This window comes from Pongo pygmaeus, chromosome 18, assembly GCF_028885625.2.
Source record: "Pongo pygmaeus isolate AG05252 chromosome 18, NHGRI_mPonPyg2-v2.0_pri, whole genome shotgun sequence".
Lineage (NCBI taxonomy): Eukaryota > Metazoa > Chordata > Mammalia > Primates > Hominidae > Pongo > Pongo pygmaeus.
This window is the reverse complement of record NC_072391.2, coordinates 45222462-45241921: the sequence shown is the minus strand read 5'-3', so window position 1 is coordinate 45241921 and position 19460 is coordinate 45222462. Positions and strand designations below refer to the sequence as shown.

Below are 19460 nucleotides of genomic sequence, written 5' to 3'. Positions count from 1 at the left end.
AAAGAAATGAAAGAGGGAAGGAAATGAAAAAAGCCTTCAGTGTTATACCATTAAACACCATCAAGTCTACATTTCTTAGCATGAAAATCAAGACGATTCATTTCGACACTGGGAAGGGTGATGGGCGGGAGGGCTGGTCCCCTGTGCCTTATGGCTCCCTGTCCTTCACAGATACCTCCAGGTGCTCCACTGCTGCTCCCTGAATCAGGACCTGGAACTTCTGCCCTTTGGAGACATGACAGAGGTGAGAGGGAGGCGAGCCTGCCTTCTCTGTGTAATGTTGGTGCTCTTATGTTCATGCTGCCTCCCCAGTCAGGGAAGGGAGGGATCCCAGCTCTTCCTTCCAAAGCAGCTGGAGTTTTTCCTGCAGCTGCTGCAGGAGGAGCAAAGCTTCCCTCACTGAGGGAGGTTGGGGCTCAGCTTATAGAGGCACCTGGAAAGGAAAGTGGGTACCTTACCCCACAGAGGTGGAGAGCTGACCTCAAGCTCCTTCTTCTGAAGCAAGAGCGGAGACCCCGTGAAGATGACAAACCCCCATCGCCGTTGCCCCACTCCGGCCAGTGCAACATCAGCCATGACCCGCAGGGGCAATTTCTGACTGTAACATTTCCCCGATAATTCACAATCTTTTACATCTGCAGCCACCTTAATACACATACGACCCTCACCCGAGATAAAAGTGGCATTGCCTTCTTGATATTAATGGTCTAATAATAGCTCAGTCTGTTGGACACTTACTACATGCAAGGTGCTATTCTAGCGACTTGAATGTAGTGTCTTAGGTGAGAGTCACGATAATCTCAGTAACCTCAGGAGGGTAGTCTCTTAATTCTTCTTCTTTCTTCTTCTTCTTCTTCTTCTTCTTCTTCTTCGTCTTCGTCTTCTTCTTCTTCTTCTTCTTTCTTCCTCCTCCTCCTCCTCCTCCTCCTTCTTCTTCTTTTCTTCTCTTCTTCTTCCTTTTCTTCTTCTTCTTCTCCTTCTCCTCCTTCTCCTTCTCCTTCTCCTTCTCCTTCTTTCTTCTTCTTCTTCTTTTTTTTTTTGAAGGGGAGTCTTGTTCTCTGTCTGTCAACCAGGCTGGAGTGCAGTGGTGCGATCTCGACTCACTGCAACCTCCACCTCCCAGATTCAAGAGATTCTCCTACCTCAGTCTCCTGAGTAGCTGGGATTACAGGCATACACCTCCAGGCCCGGCTAATTTTTGCATTTTTAGTGGAGACAGGGTTTCGTCATGTTAGCCAAGCTAGTCTTAAACTCCTGGCTTCATGTGATCCACCCAGCTCAGCCTCCCAAAGTGCTGGAATTACAGGCATGAGCTACTGTGCTCGGCCTATTCTTCTTCTTTTAAAGCTGGGACTATAAATCCTTGATGGCAGAGACCTCAATGATCTTATTCAAGGTTGTTTCTTCAATAAGAAGAACAAGTCTCATCTGTAAAATGGCATAAATAAGAGTACTGACGTGATCGGATTGCTTTGAGATTTAAATGAGTTAATACAAAGTGTTTTGACTAGTGCCCGGCCTAGAGTAAGTGTTAACTATTATTGTAAAAGCACAGTAGGCATTGAATAGTGTTTGATGAATAAGTAAATGAATGAATGGGGAAACTGGGCTTTGGCCAGATCAAGCAGGTTGTCCAAGGTCACACAGTGGTGACCTGGAAGCACGGCAGGGACAGGAGGTTTCTCTGCCACCATTTCAACTCTGATTGTTCTTTACAGAGACTTCAAGCAGTCAGGATAGAACAGGAACTAGGACTTACACTCCAGCTCCCACTTCCTCAGAGCCTGAAGGAGGGATGGGCCAGCTGGCAGCTGACTGGAGTGCTAATCTGCAAAACATGCTCAGTAACTTGGGTTTCCACCCTCAACTCCTATCACAGCAGGTGCCGTGTGAGATGGTCCTTCCAGTGTCAGTAAAGCTCCTTGCAGCCATTGCAGCTCTGGTCTGTTGAGTGGGTGCACACAGTGCAAATAGTCTTTGACGACACCTCAAACCCAGGCCAACGGTCCCACAAGTTGACAGGTGCTGTCAATGGAGATTAAAAACCTGAATAAGGCCAGGTCCATTGTAACCCCAGCACCTTGGGAGGCCAAGGTGGGAGAAATTGCTTGAGCCCAGGAGTTTGAGACCAGCCTAGGCAATATAGTGAGACCTCATCTCTACAAAAAAAAAAAGAAAAAAAGAAAAAAAAGGTTTAAAAACATTAGCTAAGTGTGGTGGCACCGCCTGTAGTCCCAGCTACTCAGGAGGCTGAGATGGGAGGATCGCTTGAGACTGAGAGGCAGAGGTGGCAGTAAGCCATGATTGCTGGCACCACTGCACCCCAGCCTGGGCAACAGAGGAGACCCTGTCTCAAAAAACCAAATAAATAAAACCAGAATAATATGTGAGACAGTGCTCTTACTTGGGAATGAGTGACTTATTTTATTATCTGAATTTTTAATAGTTTAATGTTTGCCTCCGTTCCCCAGGGGAACGGATTCCCCCCAGGGGAATGTTTGCACCGTTCCCCAGGAAATATTGGGGTGTCATTATTAGAAGGGAGAATAGCAGGCAGCAGCAGCAGTGTGATCTAAGTAAGAGTTACAATTTTTTAAAAGTCATATATCTTTAAATTTAGATTCAGGAGATACATGGAGAGTTATAAGATTTTTAATTAATTGAGAAGCAATTTATTCATCCCCTACTAACCACGTTTTGAAAAATATTTTTATTGATGCGTAATATTTGTACATGTGTTTTGGGTACCTGTGCTATTTTGTTATATCTGTAGAATATGTAATGATCAGGTCAGGGCATTTAGGGTACCCAGCACCTTGAGTATTTATCATTTCTATTGTGCTGAGAACTTTTCAACTCCTATCTACTAGCTCTGCTGAAATATACAATATATTGTTGTTAGCTATAGTCACCCTATTCTGCTATCAAACATTAGAACTTATTCCTTCTATATAACTTGATGTTTGTATCCATCAGCCAACCTCTCTTCATTCTTACCTCCCTTCCCTACCCCCCAAAATCCTTTCCAGCCTCTGGTGTCTATCATTCTACTCTCTACCTCCACGAGATCAGCTTTTAAGCTCCCACATATGAGTGAGATATATATGTATTTTTAAGTCCAGAATGCCAAATTATCAGGTATCCTGGAGTGTGTGCATATCTTGGTCTGTACTGAGGGGGTTCTGTTTGCTACATCTGCCTACCCATTTGAGCGCACCTGGCTGTGCTCGCTGCCTGGACATAGTGCCTTTTACTGCCTGTCTGCAGATTGGGGAGCGGGGCCTCAACCTCTCTGGGGGGCAGAAACAGAGGATCAGCCTGGCCCGCGCCGTCTATTCCGACCGTCAGATCTACCTGCTGGACGACCCCCTGTCTGCTGTGGACGCCCACGTGGGGAAGCACATTTTTGAGGAGTGCATTAAGAAGACACTCAGGGGGAAGACAGTCGTCCTGGTGACCCACCAGCTGCAGGTTAGCACCCTTCCAGGGCTCTGACTGTGATTGACGGATAACGTAGATCCTCAAGCCTTTGCCATTTCAGAGTGTGATTCAGTAACAGCCTCCCAGCAGCTGTCCTCATCTCAGGTTAGACTCCTCCACATTTGGGGAGGGCTGTAAAAAACTTGGATTTCTTCTGCTTTCCACACAAAGCAAACAGACTGGTAGAAGATTTTTGTGCTGGTAAAAATTGAGAACAAATTTTATGGTCTCGTTTATCTTCAAAATTTTTTGAGTAGACCCCTGCTCTTCAAGTTATAAAAAATGAAAACAGGCCGGGCATGGTGGCTCATGCCTATAATCCCAGCACTTTGGGAGGCCAAGGCTAGAGGACTGCTTGAGACCAGGAGTTCAAGACCAGCCTGGGCAACGTAGAGAGACCTCCCATCTCTACAAAACTTTAAAAAATTAGCCAGGCATTGTGGTGCATCTGTGGTCCCAGCTACTGGGGAGGCCAAGGTGGGAGGGTGGAGCCCCGGAGGTCAAGGCTGCAGTGAGCTGTGAGTGCCACTGCACTCCAGCCTGGGCAACAGAACAAGACCCTGTCTCAAAAAAAATCAATCAATCAATCAATAAAAAAGAAAAGAAAAGAAAAAGAAACCAATCTCTCAGAAAAGAATTCCCCAAGTCTCCCATTCTTAGATTGAGAGCCATCTCAGTGTGTTTTCTTACCGATGATGACTGCAGTGCAATGACTGCTTCTGGTGGTGCTTCTCCTGGGTCATTTTCCCTTGAATAGTTGGCATTGGCCAGAGTGCCTTATTATTTTCTCTCCCTCTTCTTCTTCTGTTTCTTTTTCTCTCACTCCTTATTTTTGCTTTACTATTTTTTTTGGTATAAAATATTTAAGACCTAAACAAGGTTTAGAAAATAATTAATAAAAACCCATGTATCTACCACCCAGATTAAACAATAAAACGTTGATTCCACTCTCCAATTCTGTTCCAGTTCTCCCTTTCTGCTCTCCTGACTTTGTTGTTTATTGTTCCATGCATGTCTTCATACTTCTACACCGTATGCATAAATCTCTAGACATGAAGAAATTCCTTTTGCATATTTTTAAACTTTATAGAATTTATTTTTTATTTTCTGTGTCCTTTGGTAATTTCCTTTTTTCCCTCAACATTATGTTTTTTGAGATCTTCCATGTTGAGACTTGTAACTTTATACATATATATATATATATATATATTTTTTTTTTTTTTTTTTTTTTTTTTTTGAGACAGAGTCTGACTCTGTTGCCCAGGCTGGAGTGCAATGGTACAATCTCAGCTCACTGCAGCCTCCACTTCCCAGGTTCAAGCAATTCTGCCTCAGCCTCCCGAGTAGCTGGGACTACAGGCACACACCACCACACCTGGCTGATTTTTGTATTTGTAGTAGAGACGGGGTTTCACCACGTTGAGCAGCCTGGTCTTGAACTCCTGACCTCGTGATCTGTCCACCTTGGCCTCCCAAAGTGCTGGAATTACAGGCATGAGCCACTGCACCCAGGCTTATAACTTTAATTCTCCTTGGTATAGCATTCCAATATCTGAATGTACCAGAATTTATTTCTCCAAGATGAACAGTTGTTTCTTATTTTTCACTTTTACAAAAAAAAAAAAAAATACTTCAGTGTACATCCTTCTACGTGTACCTTTGTACACATGTTTGAGAGTTTTTTCGGGTTTTAGGAGTCGAATCATTGGTTAATAATTCTTCAAAAATCTTCCATGTTACTGAATAGGTCAAATTGTTCTTCAAAGTAGTTGTACCAATCTACAATCCTCCTGATAGTTAAGGAGAGTTCCTTTTACCTCAGATCATCACCAACACTTGGAGTTGTCCAACTTTTAAATGTTTGCTCATCTGTTAGTATGAAATAATATTTTATCATGGTTTAAATTTACATTTTCCTGGTGAATAGTAAAGTCGAACATCTTTCCATGTGTTTACTGAAGCCTTTCTTTCTTCTGACTGTCCAGTACTTAGAATTTTGTGACCAGATCATTTTGTTGGCAAATGGGAAAATCTGTGAAAATGGAATTCACAGTGAGTTAATGCAGAAAAAGGGGAAATATGCCCAACTTATCCAGAAGATGCGCAAAGAAGCCACATCGGTGAGTCCTGCCCCACCACCCTCACTCCCCATGGTGGACGCACGTGTACTCAGGGCCTGTGCTCTCTTCCCAGGACATGTTGCAGGACACAACAAAGATAGCAGAGAAGCCAAAGGTAGAAAGTCAGGCTCTGGCCACCTCCCTGGAAGAGTCTCTCAACGGAAATGCTGGTAATGGTGTGGGAGAGAGGACAAGAATGTCTGCATGCCTGCCTGGGTCCTCCAGAGGTCCCAGTGCTTCCTCCTCGACCCCAGACTGGGCCATGTCCCTCAGTGTCTTGAGACCCTAAGCATTTACATACACAGGTTCCAGATCCAAGTAGTTGAGGGCCGTGGGGTGTAGACTGATGGGCAGGAGGCCTGAAGGATCCAGGAAGTGAGTGTTGTGGGGGGCACAGCTAAGGTTGTACATCAGAGGAAGGATGGGGGTAGCTTTGGCTCTGAGTGGCACAGATTTAAGACTTGGCCAGGCATTTAGACATTCATTCATTACACACTGCAAGAGAGTAAATATTGAGAGCAAAGGTATTAGGGATCAGAAATGAATTGGGTTTAGTCCCTGATGTCTGGAAGCTCATGGCTTTGCTCTTGTCTGGGGCAGAGTAGCAGAAGGGAGCGACTTCCATTTTTCAAGTAAGACAGTTCTGGATTTGAATCCCAGCTCTGTTGCTTACAAAGCTGTGTGACCTTAGCCATCTAACTTAACCTCTCTGAATTCTCGGCAAAAGTAGAGATGATGGTACTTAACTCCACAGGGTTGTAGTGGAGATTAGATGAGGTCATATATAGGGAAGCCCCCTACACAGTGCCTGTCACATTGTAGGCTCCTGTCTCCAACTGAGTCTTTTTTTTTAGACAGAGTCTTGGTCTGTTGCCCAGGCAGGAATACAGTGGCTCGATCTTGGCTCACTTCAACCTTTGCCTCCCAGGTTCAAGCTATTCTCGTACCTCAGCCTCCCAAGTAGCTAGGACTGCAGGCACACACCACCACACCGGCTAATTTTTGTATTTTTAGTAGAGACCAGGTTTCACCATGTTTCCTAGGCTGGTCTCGAACTCCTGACCTCAAGTGATCGATCCACCCACCTCGGCCTCCCAAAGTGCTGGGATTATAGGCATGAGCCACCGCGCCCGGCCACCAACTGAGTCTTTTTGAAGAAAACCTACTCCAAAAATTTCCATCCTGGTGTAATTTCCCTCTGGATTAAAATTCCAGAAAAAGAGCACCGTTCCCCAGGAAATATTGGGGTGTCATTATTAGAAGGGAGAATAGCAGGCAGCAGCAGCAGACAGTCACTGTCGTGATGGTTGTTGTTATGATTATCATCAGAAACATCTATGGGCATCTCCAGGTACTGGTCTTCAGGCCAAGCTCAAGGCCAAGGGTCCACCTGGGCTGGGGTCAGGGCTGTTTTGTGAAGTATTATCTCAGAAGTGTATGGCTGCAGGGCATCTTAGCAAACTTCTCGGCTTTCCATTTTTTCGGACAAGGAAACAGAAGGGTTAAGTGATTTGCCTGATGTTGTACAGTGTCATAGTGACAGTTCTGAAACCTAGGTTTTCTGGTCCCAGGTGGTTTTCTTCGTTCTTTCCTGTGTTTCTCTCAGCCCATCACACACGTGAGACCCCGCAGTCCCTCCAGAGTTTATTGAATGGCTAAGGATGGATCCCTTTCCAGGCTCTGGAGCCCAGGTCAAAGGTTTCTTTCAGTAGAGTCTTCCATGAAAAACCTTAGACGTAGGTGGGGCACTGAAGCTGGAAAGTGAAAAGCTGGCAAGGATCGAAGCCAGAGACAGAAGGAAGCAGATCATATGATTGGCAGGCATACCATTTTTCTCTTCTTCTACCCTGACCTAGTGCCGGAGCATCAGCTCACACAGAAGGAGGAGATGGAAGAAGGCTCCTTGAGTTGGAGGGTCTACCACCACTACATCCAGGCAGCTGGAGGTACGGTCCCCATGCCAGCCCAGGGCTCTCTCTTGGAGCAGCCCTATCCCTGAAACTGGGTCAGATTGGAACATGTGAGGTCATGTGAAGTAGAGAGCTCCAGAGGAGCCATGGTATTTATTGGCCTAACCTGCAAAACCAAACTCTACTCAGTTATAGCAACTCTACCACCAAAGCCAAGGTTGGAAGTTAATACTCATTATTTCAGTGTTTTTCTATTTTTTAATTAAAAAAATTAAAAAAAATAGAATAGACATGGGGTCTTGCTATGTTGACCAGGCTGGTCTTGAGCTCCTGGCCTCAAGCAATCCTCCCATCTCAGCCTCCCAAAGTGCTCCTGCCTCATTATTTCAGTGTTTTTTAAACTCTGGGCTCTGCTCCCTTAGCAGATTTTACAATCAGCTGAGTTTATCATGAGCAGCACTGAAAGACATGAAATAGAATCGGAGAGAAAATAGCAGCCACATTGCAAAAGGTCACAGTGGTGGGACTTTTATTTTGGTGTGATTTAAAATTTCTTAATTTTTATTTCTTAAGGCAGGCAGAGGGCAATTAGAAGTTCAAAGCTACTGCCTTATTAAATGGTATATATCATCATGTATATTTACTGTACAATGTTGTAAACACAAAACTCAGTATATGGTGCTGTACTTACCAAGTAATTTAAGAGATTTTTGAGAGTAATTTTTACTCCATGAAACTTTTTACTCATCGTTTACATTGGAAGCTGACCCTTGTGTAAGATGTCTCCTGTCTGCATGCCTGGGGGAGGAAGAGGTAGGCTGTGTACACAGAACGCCGTCCCTACCCCATCCACCATGGGTATCCTGCAAGGAGTAACCCAGGGCCTGCCCAGACAGAGCAGGAAACAGCAAATGCTTGTGAAATGCATGAATGGATCTAGCAGCATACATTGATCTGTATTTACAAAGTGCCTGCTGTGTTCCAGGCACTGTGCCAAGCTCTAGAGGGGAGGGGGTATAAAGTCATCTAAGAACCAACCCTGGAATCTAGCTGGAGAATTAAGATATTGCTTCCATCAGATGGTAAGAGAGATCTCTGTGGCCAGGGAATCTCAAATCTCACCAAAGAAGAGATAGCCCTTGAAGGAAGGATAGAATTTGGGAAAAGACTGTGGGCACAGGACATGTGAGCATGAATAGATGAGAGGAGTGCTAGAGCAGGAGTCAGTGCCCCAAGGAGTGTACCCTGCCTTTTCCCGCTCTTAACTGCTTCAAATCCCGGCTCTGCCACTCACCAACTCTGCGAGTTTGGGCAAGGGAGTTCCCCTCTCAGATTCAGTTTCCTCATTTTATTAGCCTATTTGTGCTACTGTAACAACATATATTAGACTGGGTAGTTTATAAAGAACAGAAATTTATTTCTCACTGTTCTGGAGGCTGGGAAGTCCAAGATCAAGGTGCTGGCAAGTTTGTTGTCTGGTGAGGGCCCAGTATCTACTTCCAAGATGGCGCCTTGAATGCTGCGTCCTCCATCCCTGGAGGGGATAAATGTTGTATCCTCGCATGGTGAAAGGGACAAAAAACCAGGAAGGCAGCTCTCTGAAGCCTCTTTTTTAAGGGCATTAATGCCACTCATGAGGGCTCCATCCTCATGGTCGTCACGTCTTAGAGGCCTCACTTTCTAATACCATCACCTTGGGAATTTGGTTTCAACATATGAATTTTGGAGCGACACATACATTCACACAATAGCACTATTGAAAATGGGGATAGGAATTACTAATTCAGAAATAATGCATACATTTAGTACTATTCCTGGCATGTAGCACATAATAGTACATACCACATAAAAGGTAACTGTTATTATTATTTATAAAACTGAACCTGCAGGACCTGCATAAGGTGAACTAGCTTCTCTAGAACACTGCCCTGTGCCAGGCACTGGGCTGACTGCTTGACACACGTTATCTCATATCATCTTCGGCATGGCTCTGAAGCTGGTAAGGTTATCACTATTTCATAGGTAAAGAAGTGGCATGTTGCTGACATTTGGTACCTTATCCAAGGTCACATGGTTTGGAAGTGGTGGAGCCAGGATTTGAACCCAGGGCTCTCTGACTTTGGAACCCAGCTCTTCCCATTCCTCCAAGGCGTCCACAGTGGGTGGGGCTCAAGGGTTTCCAAGCACTCAAAGACAGAGGTGGCTGAGCAGCTGAGTCAGCAGTTGCCTCACACCTGTTTGTGGCACTTGTACATCACCACTGTCTCCCTCCCAGGTTACATGATCTCTTGCATAGTTTTCTTCTTCATGGTGCTGATCGTCTTCTTCACGATCTTCAGCTTCTGGTGGCTGAGCTACTGGTTGGAGCAGGGCTCAGGGGTGAGTGCTGTGAGGTGGGTGGGCTGTGTTTCTATGGGCTTGAGTGAGGTGGGGTGACTTCTTGCTCCTTGAGACCACAAGAACCAGAGCATGGCTTGGGACCCACATGACAAGCCCAGAGCTGGTGTTCCAGAGAGAACCGTGGGGAGCCAGGATTCTGGGGTTCCCCTGGCACAGGCCTCCTGACTTTGTAGAATGGGTGGTCACCTGTGCAGTCTTACTGGAAAACCAAGAGATTTATATCCCCAGACAGTGCCCCAAGAATCTTTGCATTCCACTGCAGTAACTATCTCCTTTAGCCCCAGACTGGCCTCCATACTATGGTTCATTTAAAATATACTTCTGGTCTTGTGAGCTGGGAGCCACCACCGGCCGCACCATGTCAAGTTATTTCACTAATCTCCCCACCCACATTCGGAGGAAGGTTCCACTGTTTCCATTTTCCCAAGGGGACCCTGTGTCTAGAGAGGATGAAGAACCTGCCCTAGGACAGGACAGGGCCGGGACTTGAACTTGGTGCTATGAATCAAAGCCATGCTTTTCCCACAGTGCTCCACATGGTTAATTTCTGGATCGTGTACCAGGAGGTTTGGGTCAGGAGAGCAGAAGCCACTCTAAGTATTTAGAGCTTCCAAGGATTTAATATAGGGAATTAGAGGCTCAGTCAACCATTGGAGGGGAATTGGCCATCAGGGATCTCAGCTGAACTGAAGTGGGTGATTCCCAGGATGCCTTCCAGCCTCTGGAAAAACCCCACACCCCACGCTCCTGCCCACAGTTGCCACTGAGCATACTGGCTTCTCCTCTTCCACCTTTCTGTTTCCCTGTGGGTGCCTCTCCTTGGCAGAATCTAACCTGAAACCATGCTGGGAGGGGTTCTGGGAAATCACATTCCCAAGCTTCTTGCTGCATCGCAGCAGAGCGTGCACAAGGGCCCAGCTGCTGCGTGTCCACGGGCCCAGCTGCTGCGTGTCCACGGGCAGACTCTGAGGGCCTGATGCAGGGCAGGGCAGTGGGAATGAAGGGCAAAAGAGAGTAACCAAGCGCTGAGCAGGGAGGTTTGGGTAAACAGCTTCACCTTCTACCAGCCACGGAGTCTCACGTGGCCCCAGGGAGAAGGCTTTCCCTGCCACTGAATTTCCCCCTGGACACCTACAGTCTGACCCCCTGTTCTTTCTTGAAGACCAATAGCAGCCGAGAGAGCAATGGAACCACGGCAGACCTGGGCAACATGGCAGACAATCCTCAACTGTCCTTCTACCAGCTGGTGTATGGGCTCAACACCCTGCTCCTCATCTGTATGGCGGTCTGCTCCTCAGGGATTTTCACCAAGGTCACGAGGAAGGCATCCACAGCCCTGCACAACAAGCTCTTCAACAAGGTATGGGCCTGGGTGCTGGGCGGGGCCAAAGGCTGAGCTCTGAACTTGCCTAGCTTCATTTTTATTTTTTTATTTTTTAGAGCTCTGTAGTCCAGGCTGGAGTGCAGTGGCACAATCTCAACTCACGGCAACCTCCGCCTTCCAGGCTGAAGTGATCCTCCTGCCTCAGCCTCCCAAGTAGCTGGGAGTACAGGCACATGCCACTAGATCTGACTAATTTTTGTATTTTTTGTAGAGACTGGGTTTCTCCGTGTTGCCCAAGGTGGTCTCAAATTCCTGGGTTCTAGTGATCCATCCACCTCGGCCCCCCAAAGTGCTGGGATTATAGGCATGAGCCACCACACCCGGCGTATTTTTTTAATTAGTAGACTCTATTTATTTATCTGTAGAGATGGGGTCTTGCTCTGTTGCCCAGGCTGGTCTCAAAATCCTGGGCTAATGCAGTCCTCCCACATTGGCCTCCTAAGTAGCTAGAATTACAGGTGTGAGCCACCATGCCCAGCTAACTTTATTTTATTATTTTTTTATTATACTTTAAGTTTTAGGGTACATGTGCACATGCAAGTTAGTTACATATGTATACATGTGCCATGTCGGTGTGCTGCACCCAGTAACTCGTCATTTAACATTAGGTATATCTCCTAATGCTATCCCTCCCGCCTCCCCCCACCCCACAACAGGCCCCGGTGTGTGATGTTCCCCTTCCTGTGTCCTTGTGTTCTCATTGTTCAGTTCCCACCTATGAGTGAGAACAGTGCAGTGTTTGGTTTTTTGTCCTTGCAATAATTTGCTGAGAATGATGGTTTCCAGCTTCAGGATTATAAATCATGCTGCTATAAAGATACATGCACATGTACACACATGTATGTTTATTGCAGCACTATTCACAATAGCAAAGACTTGGAACCAAGCCAACTTTGTTTTTTGAGCACTTTTGGTTTACAGAAAAATTGAGATGAAAGTACAGAGAGTTCTCATATACCTGCCTATCACCCAGGCTGGAGTGCAGTGGTGTGACCATAGCTTATTGCAGCCTTGACCTCCTGGGCTGAAGCAGTCCTCCCTACCTTAATCTCCGAGTAGCTGGGACCACAGGCGCACACTACCATGCCTGGCTAATTTTTGTGTTTTTGTAGAGACAGGTCTTGCCGTGTTGCACAGGCTGGTCTTGGACTCTTGGGCTCAAGCCATCTGCCCATCTCAGCCTCCTAAACTGCTGGGATTACAGTTGTGAGTCACTGCACCTGGCCCATTTCTCTTATTCTTAACATCTTGCATTAACTGGGACATTTGTTACAACTGATGAGTCAATATTGATACATTATTAATTATTATTATTAACAAATGTCCATAGTTCACCTTATGGTGCATTCTTTGTGCTGTGCATTCTATGGGTTTTGAAAAATGTATAATGACATGTGTCCGTGGTACAGAATAGTTCCCGTGCCGTAAACAAAACCCTGTGTCCCACCTATTCCTCCTTACCTGCCTACCCTCAAACTCCTGGCAACCACTGATCTTTTTACTCTCTTCATAGCTTTGCCTTTTCTAAAATGTAGTTGCAGCTGGGTGAACCGGGCCGCTTGGTGAGAAGGGAGTGACGAAGGCGCGGCGGAGCTCTCCTGCTGGAAGTCTGGTTCTAAGAGCTCAGTGTCCCCTGATGGAGGGCAACAGCGACGCTGGCCTCCACTGGCTGAGCACGGTCATATACAGAGTTGCTTATGATTGCCCTGAGTTCTCTTTGAAGTGGATATTATCTTCATTTTACATATGAGGAAACTGAAATCTCACATATGTTAAAGTTGGAATATGTGTTTGGTTAGAATACTGAATTGTCAGCTGGGTGCGGTAGCTCACGCCTGGAATCCCAGCATTTTGGGAGGCCTGAGGTGAGTGGATTGCTTGAGCTCAGGAGTTCAAGACCAGCCTGGGCAACATGGCAAAATCTTGTCTCTACCAAAGATATAAAAATTAGCCGGACACGGGGGCTTGTGCCTGTAGTCCCAGCTACTTGGGGGACTGAGGATCAAGGAGGATCGCTTGAGCCAGGGAGGTGGAGGTGGCAGTGAACTGAGATCATGCCACTGCACTCCAGCCTAGGAGACAGTGAGACCCTATCTCATTAAAAAAAAAAAAAAAAAAAAACACCGAATTGCCTATGGTATCACACTGCTTCTTGGAAATGTCATTCCTCTCTCTCACTTACTAAGTGTTACTATGTGCCAGGTTCAGCAGTGAGCATGGGGCTTACATTGGAGAATGCACAGTGCAGGTAGGGTTTGGGCCATCATGGGTGTATAGTCTAATGGGGGAGATGGACAAGAAAACAGGCCGTTGTCGTAGATATGTAAAGTTTATCACGGGATGGGGCACACAGGGCCATGAGAACATAAGAGGCACCTTGTCTTAGCTTGAGGGCAGGGGAAGAAAGTGGGGAGAGTCCAGAAAGCCTTCTTGGGGACTTCACTCCTTGAAGGAGAAATCAGATTTAGCCAGCTCAAGACCAGGAGACTGAAGGTGAACAAAAGCAGAGCACTTCTGGGAGGTGAATGGAGTTCTGGAAGGCTAATCTCAGAGGTGGGAGTGGGGGTTTTGACTTGGAGACGGGGGAGGTGAGGAGCGGCCCATCGTTCCTTGTAGACTGAATGCAAATTGTGTTGCCATCAAGTGTTTCAACTTTCGCAGGGTGAAACAAAGCTTTTCGCCACCTCTCAGATAAAGCTTGGCAGAACCAGAAAGCAGGAGGGGGAAATTCTACCTGAGGCCTGACACTTCCCCACCTGGCCTCCGGGGGTGGCCCTTGGCCCTCAAAGTGGTCTCTGAGTTTCTTTTGATGGCATATTCCAAGATTCTAGAAACATCCAGTGCCCATGCCTCTAAATGACATTTTGTATTTTAATTTTGAGAAATGTTCAAGTTTCTTTCCATGAAAACGTGTTTCGTATTTAAAATATTTTCCTTTTTCCAGTCCTTTCGTGGCTTTTTAAACTTTAAATTTGTCTTTGTAGTTTTAAAGAATCACAAGTGAAGGATAAATCTGAAAAAATTCGCTCAACTGCAAGCACAACAGAAAAAATGAAGCAAAAATGAACAAACAAGAACAACCCCAGATCATTTTGATACTTAGAAGACAATCAGAAACTGAAACCCTTTTCCCTTTGTCGCCACAATTGGTCCCTAATCCAAAGTAATGCTGGGCTTCCACAGATGCATCTTCCTCACCCACAGTGGAGCTGACGTGTCTCCTCCACAACCCCGCCATGCCCCGTGCCTGCAAGGCGTGCTCAGAGTCCTTGAAGGGGTGACCCTTTTGCCCTTTGATTCCTCTGAGTGATCATGACAATTCTGATTGCTTTAGCTCAAGTATTTAACAAAACATTCTGGAAATAAAATTGAAGGGATTTTAGAGGCAGAAAAAGCAAGGAGGCTTTAAATCTGCCCCTCCAACCCTCACTACCCCACCAGCTGGAAAGCAAACATACATGAGAACTATGCTTGGTCAGCAGTATCCATGCATTTGCGATGAGAGCAGCTACAGAGAACACTTCATGGCTCAAATATTTACATTTAGTAACAGTCAAAATGTCCTTCCCTCCTCTTTCTGTGAGTTTGGCTTTAATAGATGCCATTGGCTTCTATTCATTTCTACTTCTTGCATTATAGCTTGAGAAGTACATGGGGAAATGTAGGTGGTCATTTGGTCAGTGCCATGAACCTTTAAGAAATTGCCTTCTGTGAAGAGTGACTGTGCCAGGCTTGGGGAAGCCTCAGAAGGCCTAATTGGATCATGGTTTTGCCATTAACCACTTTGCGTAATGAGTAAGTTACAGAGCCACTTCCTCTTCTGCAATCTTCAGTTTCCTCATCTGCAAAACAAGGACACCAAACTAAATGCTTTTGTTAGAGCCTACCTTGTGGTTTGAAATGTCCTTTGATCTCCGAAAGGCCTCATGGCCACTGGCTGTTAGAGATCAACTTGGAGGTGCCACCTTGAAGAAGGGGGCAGTTATGGCTAAATTTGATCCAAGGGTCCAAATCGTGTGCAACCCAGTAGGATTGCTGCTCCTAATCTTTGGCAGTCCTGAGTGAAAATGGTCCCATCTGTAGAAAATGATAAGAGCTGGTATTGGTAGAATGCCCTACTGGGGGTGATGCAGGGCAGGCAAACCCCAGATTGGGGCTTAGTCCATGAGGGTTCTTGGCTTTGCCCAGGAAAGAATTCAAGGGCAAGCCAGTGGTAGGGTAGAAGAAAACAGCTTTACTGAAGTGTCAGTGTTGCAGTTCTGGCAGTGTTGCAGCTCTGTGACTGACCCTGCAGAGCAGGGCTACCCCGTAGGCAGTGTGCTGAGAGCTGCAGCTCAGGGCAGGTTTGCAGTCATATTTATACCTACTTTTAATTACATGTAGATTAAGGGACAGTTTATACAGAAGTTTCTAGGAAAAGGGTGGCAACTTCCAAGTCAAGTCATTGATGACCCAGAAAGGGGCGGTAACTCCTGGGTGTTGCCATGGCAATGGTAAACTGACATGACACACTGGTGGGCCTGTCTTATGGAAAGTGGCTTCCACCCCACCCCTGTTTTAGCTAGTCCTCAATTTGGTCTGGCGTTCAAACCCCGCCTCCAGAGTCAAGTCTCACCTCCTACCTCAGGGGCAGGCACTGCTCTGAGCATTTTTAATGTAGTCTCTCTCTCTCTAATAGAGAGAGAGAATTACATCTCTTTACAGGATGCAATTCATATACCATACCTTCACCCTTTTAAATTATACACTTCAGTGTTTAGTATATTTGAGGAGTTGTGTGATCCTCACTACAACTCTATGAAGCATCGTTTTCATTCCCATTTCACTAACGAGGACCTTGAAACTCAGAGGAGCTCAGTACTTGCCCGAGGTCAGACAGCAGTAGGTGGAGGAGTCAGGTAGCTGTGGAGCCCATCCGTGCTTTTAAACCGTTGGTCTACATTGCCTGCCCTGGAGACCCCTGGGATCTGTGGCTTTTTAGAGTCAAGGGTAACAGGCATCTTCATCCAATCTTGAGGAGGGCCTGCGGCTTCTCTCATGGTCCGCGTTGATTTTGTCCCTGCAGGTTTTCCGCTGCCCCATGAGTTTCTTTGACACCATCCCAATAGGCCGGCTTTTGAACTGCTTCGCAGGGGACTTGGAAGACCTGGACCAGCTCTTGCCCATCTTTTCAGAGCAGTTCCTGGTCCTGTCCTTAATGGCGATCGCCATCCTGTTGATTGTCAGTGTGCTGTCTCCATATATCCTGTTAATAGGAGCCATAATCATGGTTATTTGCCTCGTTTATTATAAGTGAGTAGGTTCTTTTTGCTTGTGACTTGGGGAGCAAGGCTGGGACCAACCCAGACTAGATGGTCCCACAGGTGGACGGTCCAGGTCCCTTACCTCCACTGTCCATGCAGGATGTTCAAGAAGGCCATCGGTGTGTTCAAGAGACTGGAGAACTATAGCCGGTCTCCTTTATTCTCCCACATCCTCAATTCTCTGCAAGGCCTGAGCTCCATCCATGTCTATGGAAAAACTGAAGACTTCATCAGCCAGTGAGTCCTTCTGCTGCCATTTGAGAATGATGGAACCACAGGGGTGGTGGGGAGCAGGGAAAGAATGGAGCGTCTGGGAATGGCATCATCTTCAAAAGCATCAGAGAGCACATTGTTCGATGGACTTATTTCTCTGAGCCTCCAGAACCTGCTGAACCATTCTTTCATTTATAAGAATGAAAAATGTAAATGATAGGAGAAATGTTTGTAAACTTTATAGACCTTGTATATATTGTGTATATATATATATATATATGGATATATGTATACATACATTTAATGATAAGGTGCATTACTGTGCAAACACATCTTGCATTATGTTATTTCTTTCACTTCCAAACAAATATCTATCTTTAACAAAATAATGAGGAACAATATCTTTCTAAATAATAGAACTTCCTTCACTACTGATGCCATAGATTTGCCTCCTAAATGTTGAAACAAACAAGCAAACAAGTCCTATGATTGTTGTTGAGGTTTAATGGTGTAACATGAACTTATCTGTTTGTAGAGAATAATTAAGCACGGTCTTCACCTACAAGAAGTTCATAGTCTGGTGGAAAAGGGGGAAACAGGCACATGTTTTTGTAATTATACATGATTGAAGAAGATAGATGGCATAAGAGAGGGGCAGATAAACTGCTTGGGAGTTCAGAGGGGAAGGAGGTGGCCTGGGGGAATCAGAGAAGGCTTTTGGGAGGAGGTGGCATCTGAGCTGGCCTTGAAGCCTGGGTAAGACTTGGGCACACATTTGGGAGACGGTATGTGCTCAGTTAGCTGGAATATTGGATGAACTGTGGCACCTGCTCTCTCAGTGGCATTATAGACCACTCAAGGTCTGTGCAGACTCTAGGACTGAGGGGATCCTGGAGCGGTGCATTCGTTCAGCCCACACTGAGTACCCTGCCCCAAGGTATATACTAAGATAAGCAGATGAAGAGAGACTGGAGGGATTGGAGCTGTTGTTGGGGAAGGTCTCAGAGAAAAGGACCCTGAGATGAGGTGTGGGTTGAGCTATGGAAATATGTGGGTAGGAGCTCTCCAGGCAGAGGGGACAGTAAATGCAAAGACCATGAGATGGGGGAAGTAGGTTTGAAGGATAGCAAGGTGGCTTGAGCATAGGGGCCACAGAGTGACCAGGGTCTGTTGTGTTTAATCTGGGAAGGCCTCAAGGTGGAGGTGACTCAATCAGTATAGAAAGGTAAGGTGGACAGAATTTGGAATGTCTTATGAAAATGTTCAGAGGGTGTGGACAGAGTGAGTCAGAAGGGCCACTGTGCTGGGGTGGTAGCCCACTCAGATGGTAATATGGTTTTAGTTGATGTGTAAATGAATATTTAATTTCAATAATCAAAGGTTTATTTGAATTACTTTAGAAAAAATGCAACTAACATATCAAACCCATTATTTATATAATTTAAGGTTGTGATTAAAGTTTCTTTTAATATACGTTCTCAAACAAAGCAAGTAAAATAATAATACTAATCAAATAACAGTATAGGTTGTGATTGACATGGAAAACTGTGATGTTGGTATGTGAAAATTGGAAATTGGTAGGTCTCTATTGGTTGGAAGTGACAGAAAAAACTAATGCAAACTAGCTTAAAAATATGACTTAAATATGGCAAAATAGTAACAATTGCTAAATTAGGTAGAGGGTATACAGATGTTCATGGAATCAACTTTTTAATTTCTTGATACTTTAAAAAATTTTCGTTAGAGGGTATACAGATGTTCATTAAATCAAGCTTTTAATCGCTTGGTACTTATAAAAATTTTCATAACAAAAGGCTGGGGAGGAGGACTTGCTTAAAGTGAGGCTTAATCCAGAGACTCAGCTAATGTTCCCCGGGTGCCTCAGTTTTACTGCTCTGCCTTCCATGGTGTTATTTTACCTTTAAGCTCCCAGAGACCCTCTGGTGGCTCCAGGCTCCCCTCCTAGTAGCAGAATGGTAGTTTCAGATCTCCCATCATCCCACTGAAAGGAATCACTCCCACACTCACTCACACGTCCTGGCGTTTATTCACTCTCTGTGGCGAATTTAGGGTAACTCACCCATCCCTGAGTGAGTCACAGAGGTTAGGCGAGGAGCGCGTGCTAAGGATGGGCCTTATCAGCAGAGCCTAGTCCTCAATCTGGGTTAGGAGTCAGGTCAAATTCACCCAAATTCATGGCTGAGAAAGGGGTAGGGAGGAACTCCCCAAAGAAAAATCAGGCCCTGCTGCTGGGAGTGGGGAACTGGATGCTGGAGGAAACAGCCGGTATCTACCCTGACCCGGGGAGACCCTAGGTCAGACAAACACATGGTTCTTACTCTGTGCTTTCCTTCTCAGGTTGAAGAGGCTGGCTGATGCACAGAATAACTACCTGCTGTTGTTTCTATCTTCCACGCGATGGATGGCATTGAGGCTAGAGATCTTGACCAACTTTGTGACCTTGGCTGTTGCCCTGTATGTGGCTTTTGACATTTCCTCCACCCGCTACTCCTTTAAAGCCATGGCTGTCAACATCGTGCTGCAGGTGAGGGGGTGACTCTGTGTGGGCCCTCTCTGAGCTTTGCTCATCCTCTGCCTGTGGCTTCTGGGCAGACTCAGGGGGTCCTCAGGCGTTCAGTGACACCTTAGG

At 45.8% G+C, this 19460-nt stretch overlaps 1 protein-coding gene across 2 annotated transcripts in view; it reads left to right on the top strand.

Moving 5' to 3' along the window:
- ABCC11 (ATP binding cassette subfamily C member 11) overlaps positions 1 to 19460 on the top strand; it is a 67534-nt gene that overhangs the window by 29456 nt on the left and 18618 nt on the right. Inside the window, exons 13-22 of one of the 2 annotated variants that reach the window (XM_054452499.2) lie at positions 172 to 244; positions 3268 to 3471; positions 5466 to 5600; positions 5674 to 5770; positions 7457 to 7546; positions 9786 to 9889; positions 11073 to 11270; positions 16360 to 16586; positions 16697 to 16834; positions 19169 to 19355. In XM_054452499.2, the coding sequence (XP_054308474.2) occupies positions 172 to 244; positions 3268 to 3471; positions 5466 to 5600; positions 5674 to 5770; positions 7457 to 7546; positions 9786 to 9889; positions 11073 to 11270; positions 16360 to 16586; positions 16697 to 16834; positions 19169 to 19355 (1453 nt within the window). Of the gene's footprint in view, positions 1 to 171; positions 245 to 3267; positions 3472 to 5465; positions 5601 to 5673; positions 5771 to 7456; positions 7547 to 9785; positions 9890 to 11072; positions 11271 to 12129; positions 13160 to 16359; positions 16587 to 16696; positions 16835 to 19168; positions 19356 to 19460 lie in introns of those variants that run through there. The other variant, XM_054452500.2, reaches the window with a different exon arrangement.